This window comes from Cydia pomonella, chromosome 10 (assembly GCF_033807575.1).
Source record: "Cydia pomonella isolate Wapato2018A chromosome 10, ilCydPomo1, whole genome shotgun sequence".
Lineage (NCBI taxonomy): Eukaryota > Metazoa > Arthropoda > Insecta > Lepidoptera > Tortricidae > Cydia > Cydia pomonella.
In genome coordinates this window covers 9,409,561-9,422,895 of record NC_084712.1, presented here as the reverse complement: position 1 = coordinate 9,422,895, position 13,335 = coordinate 9,409,561, and the positions used below count along the sequence as shown (strand labels likewise).

General features: G+C 40.3%; 1 protein-coding gene across 7 annotated transcripts in view; it reads left to right on the top strand.

Annotated features, from left to right (window-relative positions):
- LOC133522036 (epsin-2) overlaps positions 1–13,335 on the top strand; it is a 41,128-nt gene that overhangs the window by 15,981 nt on the left and 11,812 nt on the right. For 2 of the 7 annotated variants that reach the window (XM_061857204.1, XM_061857207.1), the window contains exons 2-11: positions 1,155–1,210; positions 4,732–4,821; positions 5,208–5,499; positions 6,743–6,924; positions 7,772–7,965; positions 8,722–8,739; positions 10,025–10,163; positions 11,573–11,668; positions 12,157–12,298; positions 12,639–13,025. In XM_061857204.1, coding sequence (XP_061713188.1) covers positions 4,732–4,821; positions 5,208–5,499; positions 6,743–6,924; positions 7,772–7,965; positions 8,722–8,739; positions 10,025–10,163; positions 11,573–11,668; positions 12,157–12,298; positions 12,639–12,865 — 1,380 coding nt within the window. In that variant the 5' untranslated portion in view covers positions 1,155–1,210 and the 3' untranslated portion in view covers positions 12,866–13,025. Of the gene's footprint in view, positions 1–109; positions 495–1,154; positions 1,211–4,731; positions 4,822–5,207; positions 5,500–6,742; positions 6,925–7,771; positions 7,966–8,721; positions 8,740–10,024; positions 10,164–11,572; positions 11,669–12,156; positions 12,299–12,638; positions 13,026–13,335 lie in introns of those variants that run through there. The other 5 variants (XM_061857206.1, XM_061857210.1, XM_061857211.1 and 2 more) reach the window with 5 other exon arrangements.

Here is a 13,335-nt window from a genome sequence, read left to right as displayed (position 1 = left end):
TGTACGGAACGCTATAGAGTCAGACCAAGTTGGCAGCGATTTTGACAGCCCAGACAGTGCAAGTGTTATTTTAAAAGTCAAACTTCTATGACATTATGGCGTTTACTTAGCACTTGCACAGGCTGGGCTATCCAAATCGTTACCAACTTAGCTTGGTCTGACTCTAGACAATCACTGGCATTAATTTGATAACGTGGATGTTAATGTGGAGTACTTACGTATAGTGTTATGAATGACTTCTTGTTTATCGGGGGCTAAAATACTACGAATATGTACAGCGCATGGACCCAAGATACGCTTAATGCTAGTTAAAACGCCTTTACTACAGTATATTTAGTATAAATATGCCAACCATATAGTTTATCTTATGTTGCACCAATGTTCAGTGTGGACCGAGCCTAACAGCCGCCTCCGCTTCACTCAGTAACTCCTAGAGCTGCTGGCTCGCGACATTTCGTGCACAAATGACAAACACTTGGTATATTTTGCTATATGTGCGTAGTTTTGTACATAATTATAATGATAGCATGCGTGTACATTATAATAGTGATATAGTATAACATGTTTAAGGGTGATTTATTTATTTACTAACACATTTGATGGTTTTGTGCTTATGATGCGGCGTCAAATTATTTTTCAGGCTTTTATGTAGTTTATCTACTCTCTATTGTTTGTCTGTTTGTTATTAAAAGAGAAATAAAATCCGAATTCTGATGTCCAGTTGGACTAAAAAAATTCTTGATTATGTCGAATCATGATGTAATATTAGTGTTATTTAGCATGCACCTTATGGTATCACAGCCAAGGGACTTTTTACATCAAAGCTGCCAAATATTTGTAGATTACAGCCTGTAGAACGTCAGTCTAAATCTTAGATTTAATTTTTCTAATATGAGTTTTGGTTCTACGAGGTGTAAAACAAATACAGAAAACCCTAAAAAGAGTCGGGTGAAGTTTTGATACATAAAAAGTCCCATGGCTACAGTACCTATGTGAAATTCGGCTGTGTGCCTAATTGTTTACAGGAGCTTATATTACAATTGTTACTCATACTGAAAAAACTTGACGTCAGCATGTTGTTATTCTGATATCCATTAACAAATGGTTTGCACGTTGTATATTCAAATTTGTATGAATGTTTATGTTGTTGGCAGAAATCGCGGCACCACGTTACTTCGGCGTTTTTTGAGTTAACAAATAACCGTGAAAAGTAAGTCCAAAGTAGTAAATCTCAACGTATATCCATTTAGACATTGCACTTTGCCAGCTTCCTTTAGTGCTATAAAGAATTTGCGTAACATTTGTTTGACCGTTATCATGAATATATTTTTCTTTATACACATCTGTTTACAAAGGTATCATTTTATATCAGTTAATGTACATATTGTAAACATGACTCGTCAGAGTGACAACACCATTTTCTACCATGAGCACACTATATTTAGTTTTATTTATGACATAGCTAGATTAATGCCCGTGACTTCGGTTTCGTTAATCAATAATCACACTCCCATACAAACGTACCTATTTTAGTACTTATAAGTAGAGGATGATGTTTGAAATCAAAATGTTATGCTTTAATCCAGGTTCTCGCTACATACACGTGTGTGCCAATATTATCTAAATTAGTTGCTTTTGCTAAATAGAGTTCCAAATATTAAGCATCCCTACAATCGTCTCAAACTTTTGCGTTTGTGCCATCTTTATCATGTACTAGTGTTGGCTATACGGCCTTACGGCCACATATCTGTAGGAAATTAGCTCATAGAAATGGCCGTAAATTCCCTATCTTCGTGCAATTCAACAGTGATAGCATAAATATGTAAACTTCCGCTATAATTCAACAATTAGGTCCATTTTATCTGCGTCCCGCGGGTCACTAGCCGCGTAAACGTCTTTGTTTACGTGCACCCGAAATAGTCTCTTTGTAGCTTTTGTACTGCGGAACATGGATTTAAATAAATATAACAAGGTTGAATGCTTTGCCTTTATTCTCTATAAAGTTGAAAATGATTATATGGAGTTCATCCCCGTGGGTTGTTTCCCAAATCTGGCTCTAATTGACCAAGCGGGCGTATTGTGGTAGCGCGTGCATGTCAGATTTGGTTTGTATTCTACTTGATATGGTTTCTCAGTCTTAATAATATTAAGTCTCATTATGTTCTTACATTGGAGGTAAGGATAGAACTTTTAATATCATGAAACCTATTTGTAAAATGTAGACAATTTAAGGTACAAAATATGTGGAATGGATCATATAGGGGATCTTTGTAATTTATTTAAATATTACCTATCTTAAGTTAGCCACAAGTTTTAGAGAAATTTGCAGCAAATAACAACGTGAAAATTGTTTACGTAAACAATTAAATTTCACAATACCTTTCCAATATTTCTATGCAACTAACGATGTCAAGGTAAATATGAAAATAATAGTGCAAGACACAGAATACGCATTTACACATAGCGCTGCGCTGCTGCGCTCCCCCGTTGTTGCGCGATGAAAACTATTACAAAGTTTTATGATAAGTAGTATGATAATCCCGCGATTTTTACACGATTAGCGTGTCAACCTGAAGCTTTTAATTATGTGCTTTAGAAAATCTCGGAAATCAAAGCGCCTTGTCCCTCCGACTTGTCTGCGGCTGTTCTTGGTCTTTATGTCTTAGATTTTTGGTTGGTTGACTGGTTTGAATCATCATAGAAGCCTAAAAAACCTAATGTATGGAATGTGTGCGAATGTAAGTAGCTAAAGGAACCTCGTAAATGATGACAGGTCTCCGAGATCTAATTGGCTTGACTCATTTACGTCAAATAAACCATTTTGTCTATCAAAATAATAATTGTTAACACAACTTTCATATTTCTAGAGCCTTCTTTATCTCGTTTAATTCGCGTATCAGTTGATAAGATAGCTTGATGCCAAAACAAAGAGTGCGCAATCGGTCATAGCGGGCTTGGAGACAGAAAACAAAAGAACGACGATTATGCTTTACAGGATAATGAATTGACCTGGGAAGCGACATTGTAGCTGTCGTGTTTGTGACTTTGCATCATCATTGTCATTTACCGGTTGTTGGGGTGAAACCACTACTGATCGGCACCCAAAATATTTGTCAATGATAGATAGAACTGTGTGTTAGCAATACGTGGGTTTCTTCCATTTCTGTTTCTTATTTCTGCTGTAAGTAGCGTTCAAGAGGCAGCAGGCATATTTTGAATCGCTTTATCCGCGTGATAAAATAACCGTCACCTTCTAACATTGCGGGATAGAAAGTGACGGACACCGTTTTATCACACTGTCACGTAGACAAGAACAACCATCACATACTGGACAGATTATGATGGTACCTACTGCCTTCTCTAAAATAATTACCTATTGAATGACAACCCCATAAAAAAATCTTGAATTTAGTTGTTTTAGTCTTTTAGTTTAGCAATAAAATTACATAAGTTTTAGCTTTTAGTTCAAAGGAAGGCCTTAAGGAAATTTACTGATTATATTAGAGGAGTCTTGAGCAAACCAGATTATGTATACTACTTTTATACATTGGAACCCAGTCCTTTGAGAGCGTGACTAGATCATATACTTGTACCCAATCTAGTCTAGGAATAAATCTAGATACCTATAGTAAAGGTTTAAATTATAAATGTTTAATCGACGAGTTTGAGAGAAAATGTCAGCAATGTTTTGTGCCGTAGCAAAGTTTTCGAGTTTTTTTTTCGTTGATGTTTCTCTCGTTTTGGATTTATTTACGTAGCTTCTTAAATCTTCCAAAGTCCCGTGACTACTACAATAAGTACTAAAAGTTGAAACAGCATTTTTATGTGACCATGACTGCACAACGAAGCGATGCCTCTACCGATGTCGTTTGTTAACGCGGAAGGAAGGAAGTTACTTCTTTTTTTAATTCCTATAAAGTCAGTTCACCTTGAAGAACATATTAAACCATTATCCTTAAGTAGTTTTATCGGCGAGTATAAACGATGTATTTAATCAATCGGTTTATGCACTGCATTACAAATTAAACTATGTATTTTACTGACGTAGGTTGCCAGGTAGGTAGGTGATCATATTGCATTGTCTTTAATTGCTCTTGGCGGGCAATTTTATTAAACCAAGACTGAGGTTTAATGATTTGTGGAATATGAAGAGACGTCTTCTAGGAACCTATATCGATATCGATACTTTTTTATATCACGAGTATCCTTTCCTTATATTTTTACTATCCTTTTTTATCTCTTCTGTTTGGAAAGTTTAATGGTAACTCCCTAACGTAAAAAGTAATTATTTACTATTTTTCATTTCGTTTTCGTTGCTATTAGCAAGGGAAGTTTCCGTTCAAGTTAGATTTGTCTTGTTTATTCAAAGCATAAATTATTGATTTATTAAACGAAAGCGTAAGAACTAAAACACAACCATCATCTAAAATCAAAATCCACAGCGCAGGCTTCGTCTTTTTTATTTGAATTCTAGACTTCTTCTAGTGGAGACTAAAGCACAGAGTGGATAATAATATTTACTGTGACCTATATACCTAGGGTTGCCATACGTCCCGTATATACGGGACTGTCAAGTATGGCGTCCCGTATTTTTTCCCGTCCATCTCCACCCATTAACCCCTCAACTCACAGGGATCTAAAAACGATCGAAAGCACCTTTTAAATTATTTATTATTTATTTTTTTAGGGAACAGTGGGAACATTTATTGAAAATTTTATTGTGTTTTTCAGATGCCCCGGGGACGGGACGATATGCAAGTAAACGTGGCGGGCCTAAGGAGAAATATTAAAAACCTCGCGCACAACTATTCCGATGCCCAGGTAAGAACGATTACTAACCAAATAGACCAAAAGTCATATCATATACACCAGACAGAATATAGAGTTCAGCATTTAAGCCACGAAACTTGCTGAGTTTATGAAGATAGTCTTGCCATAGTAGATGGCACATTATGATGGTAGGTAAAAACTTAAACCTTACCTGCTCTTTGACTTTCACTTCGTGACCTTTTGGACACCAAGAACACTTAAAGTCGTCAAGAGTAGGTAGTCTAGTCCAGACCGCCATGAAAATTTGTAATGGCATACGCCATCAAAGTACCTTCATGCTTTCATGTAAAGCGTATGCTTGCGCCCGTGCTCTTGGCGTATGAGAGGGTTGTCTAAAATATGGCATTCAAAAGGTTAAATCATTACCCATCCTTCAGGTAAAAGTGCGCGAGGCAACATCAAACGATCCATGGGGCCCCTCAAGCACGCTGATGGCGGAGATCGCCGATCTCACCTACAATGTGATGGCGTTCACGGAGATCATGCAGATGATATGGAAGCGGCTCAACGATCACGGCAAGAATTGGAGGCACGTCTACAAGGCGCTGGTGCTGATGGAGTACCTCATAAAGACTGGCAGCGAGAAGGTCGCAATGCAGTGCAAGGAGAATATATTTGCTATACATACCTTAAAGGATTTTCAGTATATGGAAGAGTGGAAGGATCAGGGTAAGCTTTTTTAATTAGTTCTGTAAAACTACACAATACAAATTCAGTTAACATAAAACTCTGTGGATACAATGATGTACACGGTGGATAGGTACAATACTTTTGGAATGTGGAGACAAAGATGTGCATCGAGCGCTGCAGGCTTAGCACAGGAGCGTCGCATCAGTATCTCGCCCGCGAGATAGACTACCGTCTATGACCGACTACATCTTTTGCGAACTGTATTAAATAGAGTTAATACTAATGGGTAGTTTAACATTCTCGCGAGCGAGATACTGTCGCGGCGCCTGTGTTAAGCCGGCTAGGGCGTCGGGGCTGAGTGGGGCTCCTCTGAAATACCACAAGCTGATGCACACACTGTTCTTACAACAGTGCAAACGTAACATGTAAATAGTTTGAATTCCATAATTTGTTTTCCAACAACTCTATTTGTTTTGCCACTCAATTTCTTTACATTCGCATATCATAAATCAGACCGAAACATTATTTCCAAACAAACCTAACGCTAAGCCCCGAAACATATCTCACGTATTAGTCACGTATCTGATTTCAGCAAATTACGTGAACGCACATGGTACACAGTATTCAAAAGCAAACAGACCTATGTCGATACCACTAGTAGTAGTTATAAGTCTTTTTGGTTCAATAACTCCCTAATCGCATCCAGCTAAACGGCCAGTTATCAGATAGTGTTACGAGCTATATTAAAATTCGGATCGTGGCCTTGTGTTACTCATTCTCATTTCACTTTTAATTTATGCCGATGACAGGGTTCGTATGTGTCATGCGTATAAAGTAAGCTGGATGTTATATTTGACAGAATGATGATGCTCATGATATTGTGATAAAACTGTGATATATCTTATTGGAGGAATAGCTATGACGCATATTAAAATTAGGTTTTAGATGGTTGTTTAGTTCCATAGACATTTTTTCTCCCTTAGCAAGTAATTTTGACTTCATTTTAAATATGCGGTGTCGCATATAATTATTTTATTTGACATCATAATTTACCTGAAAACAATGGCAATACAATTAATAGCTTACTTTTAGGTTACGTAAGGGTAGTAATCTGAGTTTCTTTAAAAATTTAGATATAATAAAACATTGGAAAACTAAGACATTGCGCTTATTTAGTTGGCAAGTCAAAAATAGTTGCTGCATTTTCACACCAAACTGGCCTCAATTATATATTAATTATTTATCATTAATATCCTTAAACTTGTTTTTTCTATTATTCTAGGTCTAAACGTGCGCGAGAAAGCGAAACAGCTAGTGAATCTTCTGAAAGACGACGAGCGGTTGAAGAACGAGCGCGCGCGAGCATTGAAAGCGAAGCAGCGCTTCGCGCAGAGTGCCAGCGCCTTCGGCAGCGACGGCGCGCTCGACACGCCCTCCAGCCCGCAGTACCCGCCTGTTGAAAACGTAAGTTAATTACTAATTTATACAAGTTGATACGGTGCTGATTGCGCAGCTAAGCGTCTCGTAGAACGCAAGCACATTATGCTGCAACGGCGCGCAGGACACGCCCTCCATCCTCCATCAAGCTTAGTGTTCGCCAAGTGAAACAGGCTGATAGCGAACCAGCTCAAAACGCAATGGTCTTTGGCAACTATGGCGCGCTAGATTAGTTTTGCACTTCACTGTATCGGTCTGTTGAAAACGTAACTTAACTATATAAGTACTGGGGTTGTTAGGAAAGCAGCGCTTCGCGCAGAGCCCGATCACATTCGGCAGCGATGGCGCGTTAGACGCCCCGCAGCCTACCGTACCCACCTGTTGAAAACGTAAGCTTATTATACCTACATTTATTGTATATTTTGCCAGTAGAAAGAGGCGCGGAATTCAAAATTTGTATGACAGATCGATGTTTCGCGCTTACATTTCTCAAATTTGCAGCTTTTTCTACCGAAAAAACTGGCTTGCCAGAGTATACATGCTTAGCGAAGCTGGGCTTCGTACTGGGCGATAGTGAATTCTGTACTAAACATGCCTTCCACGATAACCGCCTCTTAAAACATAAGTAAAGTAAAATCGAAGCAGCGTTATGCGTAGAACGCGAGCGCATTCAGCAGCGATAGTTCTAAACACGTTTTGTTTTGACACCTATTCTAGTATCTCTAGCGCGGTACTATTATAGTAACAGTTTCTTGAACAAATTTACACTTTTCATCATTATTCCATATGCTCCTCTGATACTAATGGGCAACTGTTAAAAGAGCGCCAATGATTGAACTGTTGGTTATAGTCTCAACACGTGATATGTTTTCAGTTAAACAGCGAATCAGCAGAATGGCACGGTCGCGACGCGGAGCTAGCGCGGCCGCTGACGGCCGGCGAAGAGGAATTACAACTGCAGCTGGCTCTGGCCATGTCCCGGGAGGAGGCGGAGAGGGAGGAGCGGCGGCGGCGCTCCGACGACGTGCGGCTGCAGCTCGCCATCAGCCAGTCGCAGCATGATCTGCAGTGAGAATTATACTTTATTTTTACCCTTTTAAAGTCTAGTTTACAATGACGTAATTTGTCTCCCTCAATAATTTGGTACGAGATCTACTTCGATTTCTAGTGGGATAGAAGAGGTAAAACACGATCTGCAGTGAGATCACACTAAGCAATGGATCAGTGAAATCGGAGTAATTTTTATTTAGCTTCCCTTTGTAAACGAATAAATTCTACAATTATTACTCAATTTTGGTTTCGCAAAATCACATTTTAAGAGCGTTTGCAAGTTTGGATCAGCATACAAAAATTTCGTCAGTACTCCGATTTTCCCAACTAGAAGTTACTATAACTAACCACGATGACGCGCAGATTAGTCAAATCTAACTTTTGATTACATGACAATACGTATCAAGGCACACGTCGTCGTGCATGACACGATGATATACTCCTTTTCCTAACCCACCTTTCCCCCTAGGCCGCGCCTATACCCCAGGCTAGAAAATCTGGACGTGCCAGAATACTACTGGATCTACAACTGTACGGATTGCCACCGCTCTATGCCGTTAGTCGTTCGATTTATAAATCCGAATATGTATAATGTAGATTTGAAAACATATATGTATGTATAAATGTCTACCTATCTATTAATATATATATAGTATTTTGTTTTATTGCGTAACGTTAGTTTTGTTATTATATTTATGAAATAAATATTTTGATGTAAAAACAATTCGAAATTGACCAAAACATGTATGTTTGAATGTTTTTATTTGTCTACAGGTCTTTATTTCAAATTGGGTAAATAAAAATAACCTAGATCGCCAAATTCCCTTCGTAGCTTTGCTCTCTTCATAGCCAATACTTTACTGCCTTATCCATTGCAGGAAAATAATACAGCCGACTCGAAATTTGGGCGCAGACTTATTTTAAAATACTTATATCTACTTACTATCTTACGAAAAAGTAATATTTTACTTATTTTGCTACGCTCAACGTTCATGTCGACAATATAAAGTCTTGTCTTTGGTACAATTCAAGTTTTTCGGAAGCAAACAATATTTTGTTAAGTCTTAAAAATAAAAGCTTATTAAATGGAGTGCATTGATGTCAAAATTGAAATAATAGGGAATGTTACGCGAAACTCTGCGTTGGGGGCGCCACTACCACAATCCATCACATTGAGGGTCTACCGCGAAACAAGTAAATCGAAATTTCGTTATCTAACCTCTCTATCACTTGCATATTCGAGCAGATCACTTAATTTCGATTTTCGCGTTTCCCGGTAGGCCCTTTGTAAACAAAGCGTCTTGATGCATCAATATCATATTTTATTATCTGTGAAAACTTGTCAAAAAAACACTTTAAGGCACAGTATGTATGAGTTACTCTATGGTTTACGAAAGGTGCTAGTGCTGCACTCTGGCGGTAGAACATTGCAGTAATACTTCCTATTGAGTTAAAATTAGTGATTGCTTCCGTAAAAAAGGAAAAATATCCATATCAAGACTTAGAAAAGCTAAGGCTCTCCTATCATATTGTAGTGTATCTGTGGTTTCTAATTCCTTGTTACTGTTTGATTTGCGCGTGGTTGAGTTAATAACAACTTAATTCGTCATCGTAGTTTTGTTCATCTTAACAACCGTATTAATTCATTCTATAGGTATGGTGTGAAAACTTGATCAAAAACCTGCTTGACTTCAATTTTTTAGACAATGTTTTAATTCATATTTTAGCAGTTATCGATTACTTTATTGCCTATCATCTATGCAACTAACTATGTGTTGTGTCAAGTGATTCAAATTGTTTAAAATTAGTTGTAGATCTAAATACTTTTAGAATAACTTATGACCCGATTTTAAATCCTGTTTTGAACTAGATCGAGTTGATCTACATTAAACATTTTTTTAATCTCAACTCGTATATGAGTAAAATTTTGACCAGAAAATGTTTTGCAGAGTCCCGGTATCTTCTAAAGTTTTTTTTTCATTTTAAACCGCTCTGTAGGTATATAGCTATCGTTATTTTTCTGTAATTCTCCTTCCATTGTGTCATCTACGGATTCCTCATACATATTATATTTCAGGACACCAGGAGCGGAGAAAAAGCCGGAGCCAGCCCAGCAATCCCATTTACTGGACTTGCTGGACGTGAACCTGGGCTCGCCGCCCGCGCCGGCCGCGCCCGCCGACCCGTGGGGCATCGCGCCGCCGCAACAGAAACAGGTCGGCATATTTCATTTTCTTCATTTTTTGCATTAACCCTTTGTTCCGCGGACGCGATATCGCGTTGGCAGAAATTTTTCGACGTGATCTCATACAAAATAAGTAAGTCAAAGACCAGTAGGACTAAGGGGTATTTGGCGTTATGTTTACCTGGGACCCTTGGGGTTAAAAATGAATTCATAGCAAAATGAAGATTGATTCGCTTACAATACAAGTGTGGGCGGACACAACTTGTATTCTCAATTCAGTATTAATTTATCCATAAGTTCTGGAGTTGAAGTCATTTAAAAATTAAACAAATATCGTTGCAAAATAGGAAAACTAGAAAAATGAAGTATTTAGTAAATATTTTTTCTGCTCCCATATTATTAGCCTGAGGACTTGGATTTCGACATATTTTCCGATAATATGGTAAGGAGAGTATTGTACTTTTATGCTTAAATTAGTTTGCTAGATTTTATACCGAAAGTTATGGAATCACGCCATCAAAAATTTTTATAAATAGGGGCCCATAGAAAATTTCGTTCTAATACTGTTTGAATATTTGGCAATTCGAAGCTTTAAGTCATTGGAATGCTGATAATTAACAGTAACAATTAAGTAAGCCAAAGAAAGGGGACAAATGCGTAATCAGATAAATTTAGGCAAGTTAGAAACATGGAGTAATATATTTTTACTCCCATAGTATCGGCCCGAGGACTCGGATTTCGGCATATTTTCTGATGCTATGGTAAGGAGTGGAGTATCGTGTGCGCTACAAAGTTAGTTTGCTAGATGATTTAAGGCTGAATCACGGCTAAAATGTTCATAGCTCCTAATCATAAAATACCTGTTCTGTTTAAAAATATTGCGTTCGGCACAATGTAGGTATGTAACGTTTTTGTAGACCACCGGCAGTCACACTGATTGAGTTAAACGGCACATTTTGTTACATTGATTGTGGCACGATTTTTTTTAATGTTACATAATCGTGCAAAGGATGGATCTTTCTTTTCTACAAGGTTGTGAATTCTTCATCTGCATATTCAACGTTTTATTGGAAGTTAAATTTTGTGTTAACTGTGTCAATTGTTTTTAATACTGTGTGTGGGAGAGAGAGAAACTGCAAGCTATTTGCCACCTAAACATTTACAGCTAGCTTCAAAATTCTTTGTTGTGTGTTTATAAAATAAGTTAAATGGCTGTGTTAGTAGTCAGTAGTTAGTAGTTAGTAGGTCATTTGTTCTATATGGGGTTGAATATTGTATGTGCCTTGACACCGAGTAAAGTTAAGCTATAAAACGTACAATTTTGATGGCAACATGTGGGTGTCAAGTATGGCGCCCCACTCGTATTGTTTTGTAAAGCCGGGCGCCATAGCTGCCGGGCACGAGGAGTGTACTCGCGGTGAACGTGTAGTGTGCCCGCAGGACACGCTGCCGGACGCGTGGGCGGGCGCGGGCAGCCCGGCGCGCGACCCCTGGGCGCCCGCCGCGCCCGCCGACCCCTGGGCGCCCGTCGCGCAGGTACCGCCGCCGACCTACTCCTATACTTACCCCACTCACTCAGACTCGACACAATATTTTAATAACTGATAAATTGCTATATATAAAGTTGTCAAATTTAACAACGATCGACGTGAAATCCAATTTGTAACAATAATAATGAACTCAAATTTCATCATTCATTTATCTCCAAAACTTGAACTACCATGCCAGTAGTGAAGGTACTTTTCGAGAAATAGAGATAGTAAATATTAAATTACCCCACGCCAAACTTTTTTAAAAATCTCAAGATTCTGTAGAGCACACAGATTTTCGCACATTGTCTTATACCTACAACATTTTATTATAATAGACGTTATACCTACATGTGATACAAAAAAAAAAACTTCTACCAGCAATGTACGAAATTCTGCGTACTCGAATACTGTATTTAAAGGTTACTGCTTACGATGGTGATGGGTAACGTAATGAGAACTAACCCGCATCTAACACTGACCATTCCTCACAAGGAGCTTACGACAACATTGCAGAGCAAGTCGCCGCCGTCCGTGCTGTCGTCGCCGTCGTCGGAGCTGGAGCAGTTCGACGCGCTGTCGCAGCGGCCGCGCGCCGCCAACAACCACGACGACCCCTTCGACCTCACCGCGCTAGGTAGCTATTAGACGATATGCTCCGAGTTGATATGTTCCTAATCTATAAATATTTAAACTCGGTGACCCGAAGCTCGGAATAGTGGATGATTTAAAAGGAACAACATTAGGGCCGGTCGCACCGAACTGTCTGTAGACGTCATTGTGTTGCGTTAAAATATTCTGCATGAAAACTTTTGCAGTTTACGATGCGACGACAGCTGCCACCGTCAAATATTGCCTGTGGTGTTCACAACCAGTCGGCACGGTATTCGTGCCTCGTAATTTCTTAGTTAAAGGTCGAACAGTCCAATAATGATTTCAGAGTGCATTTTCTAATTTATTGTGACGTGTGGTTCCAGGCGACAACCTAGCGCCCGCAGCTAGTTCGTCGCCCAGCACGGGCGCCATAAAGAAGAGCCCGTCGGCCTTCCTCGGCGAGAACTCGTCGCTCGTGAACCTGGAGCGGCTGCTGCAGCCCGCCAGCGCCGAGCCGCCCGCGCCCAACCCCTTCGCGGCCGAGCCCGCGCGACAGATGTTCCTGCCGCCGCAGCCGGTAACACTACTGTACAGAACTCGTCGCTCGTGAACCTGGAGCGGCTGCTGCAGCCCGCCAGCGCCGAGCCGCCCGCGCCCAACCCCTTCGCGGCCGAGCCCGCGCGACAGATGTTCCTGCCGCCGCAGCCGGTAACACTACTGTACAGAACTCGTCGCTCGTGAACCTGGAGCGGCTGCTGCAGCCCGCCAGCGCCGAGCCGCCCGCGCCCAACCCCTTCGCGGCCGAGCCCGCGCGACATGTTCCTGCCGCCGCAGCCGGTAACACTACTGTACAGAACTCGTCGCTCGTGAACCTGGAGCGGCTGCTGCAGCCCGCCAGCGCCGAGCCGCCCGCGCCCAACCCCTTCGCGGCCGAGCCCGCGCGACAGATGTTCCTGCCGCCGCAGCCGGTAACACTACTGTACAGAACTCGTCGCTCGTGAACCTGGAGCGGCTGCTGCAGCCCGCCAGCGCCGAGCCGCCCGCGCCCAACCCCTTCGCGGCCGAGCCCGCGCGACAGAT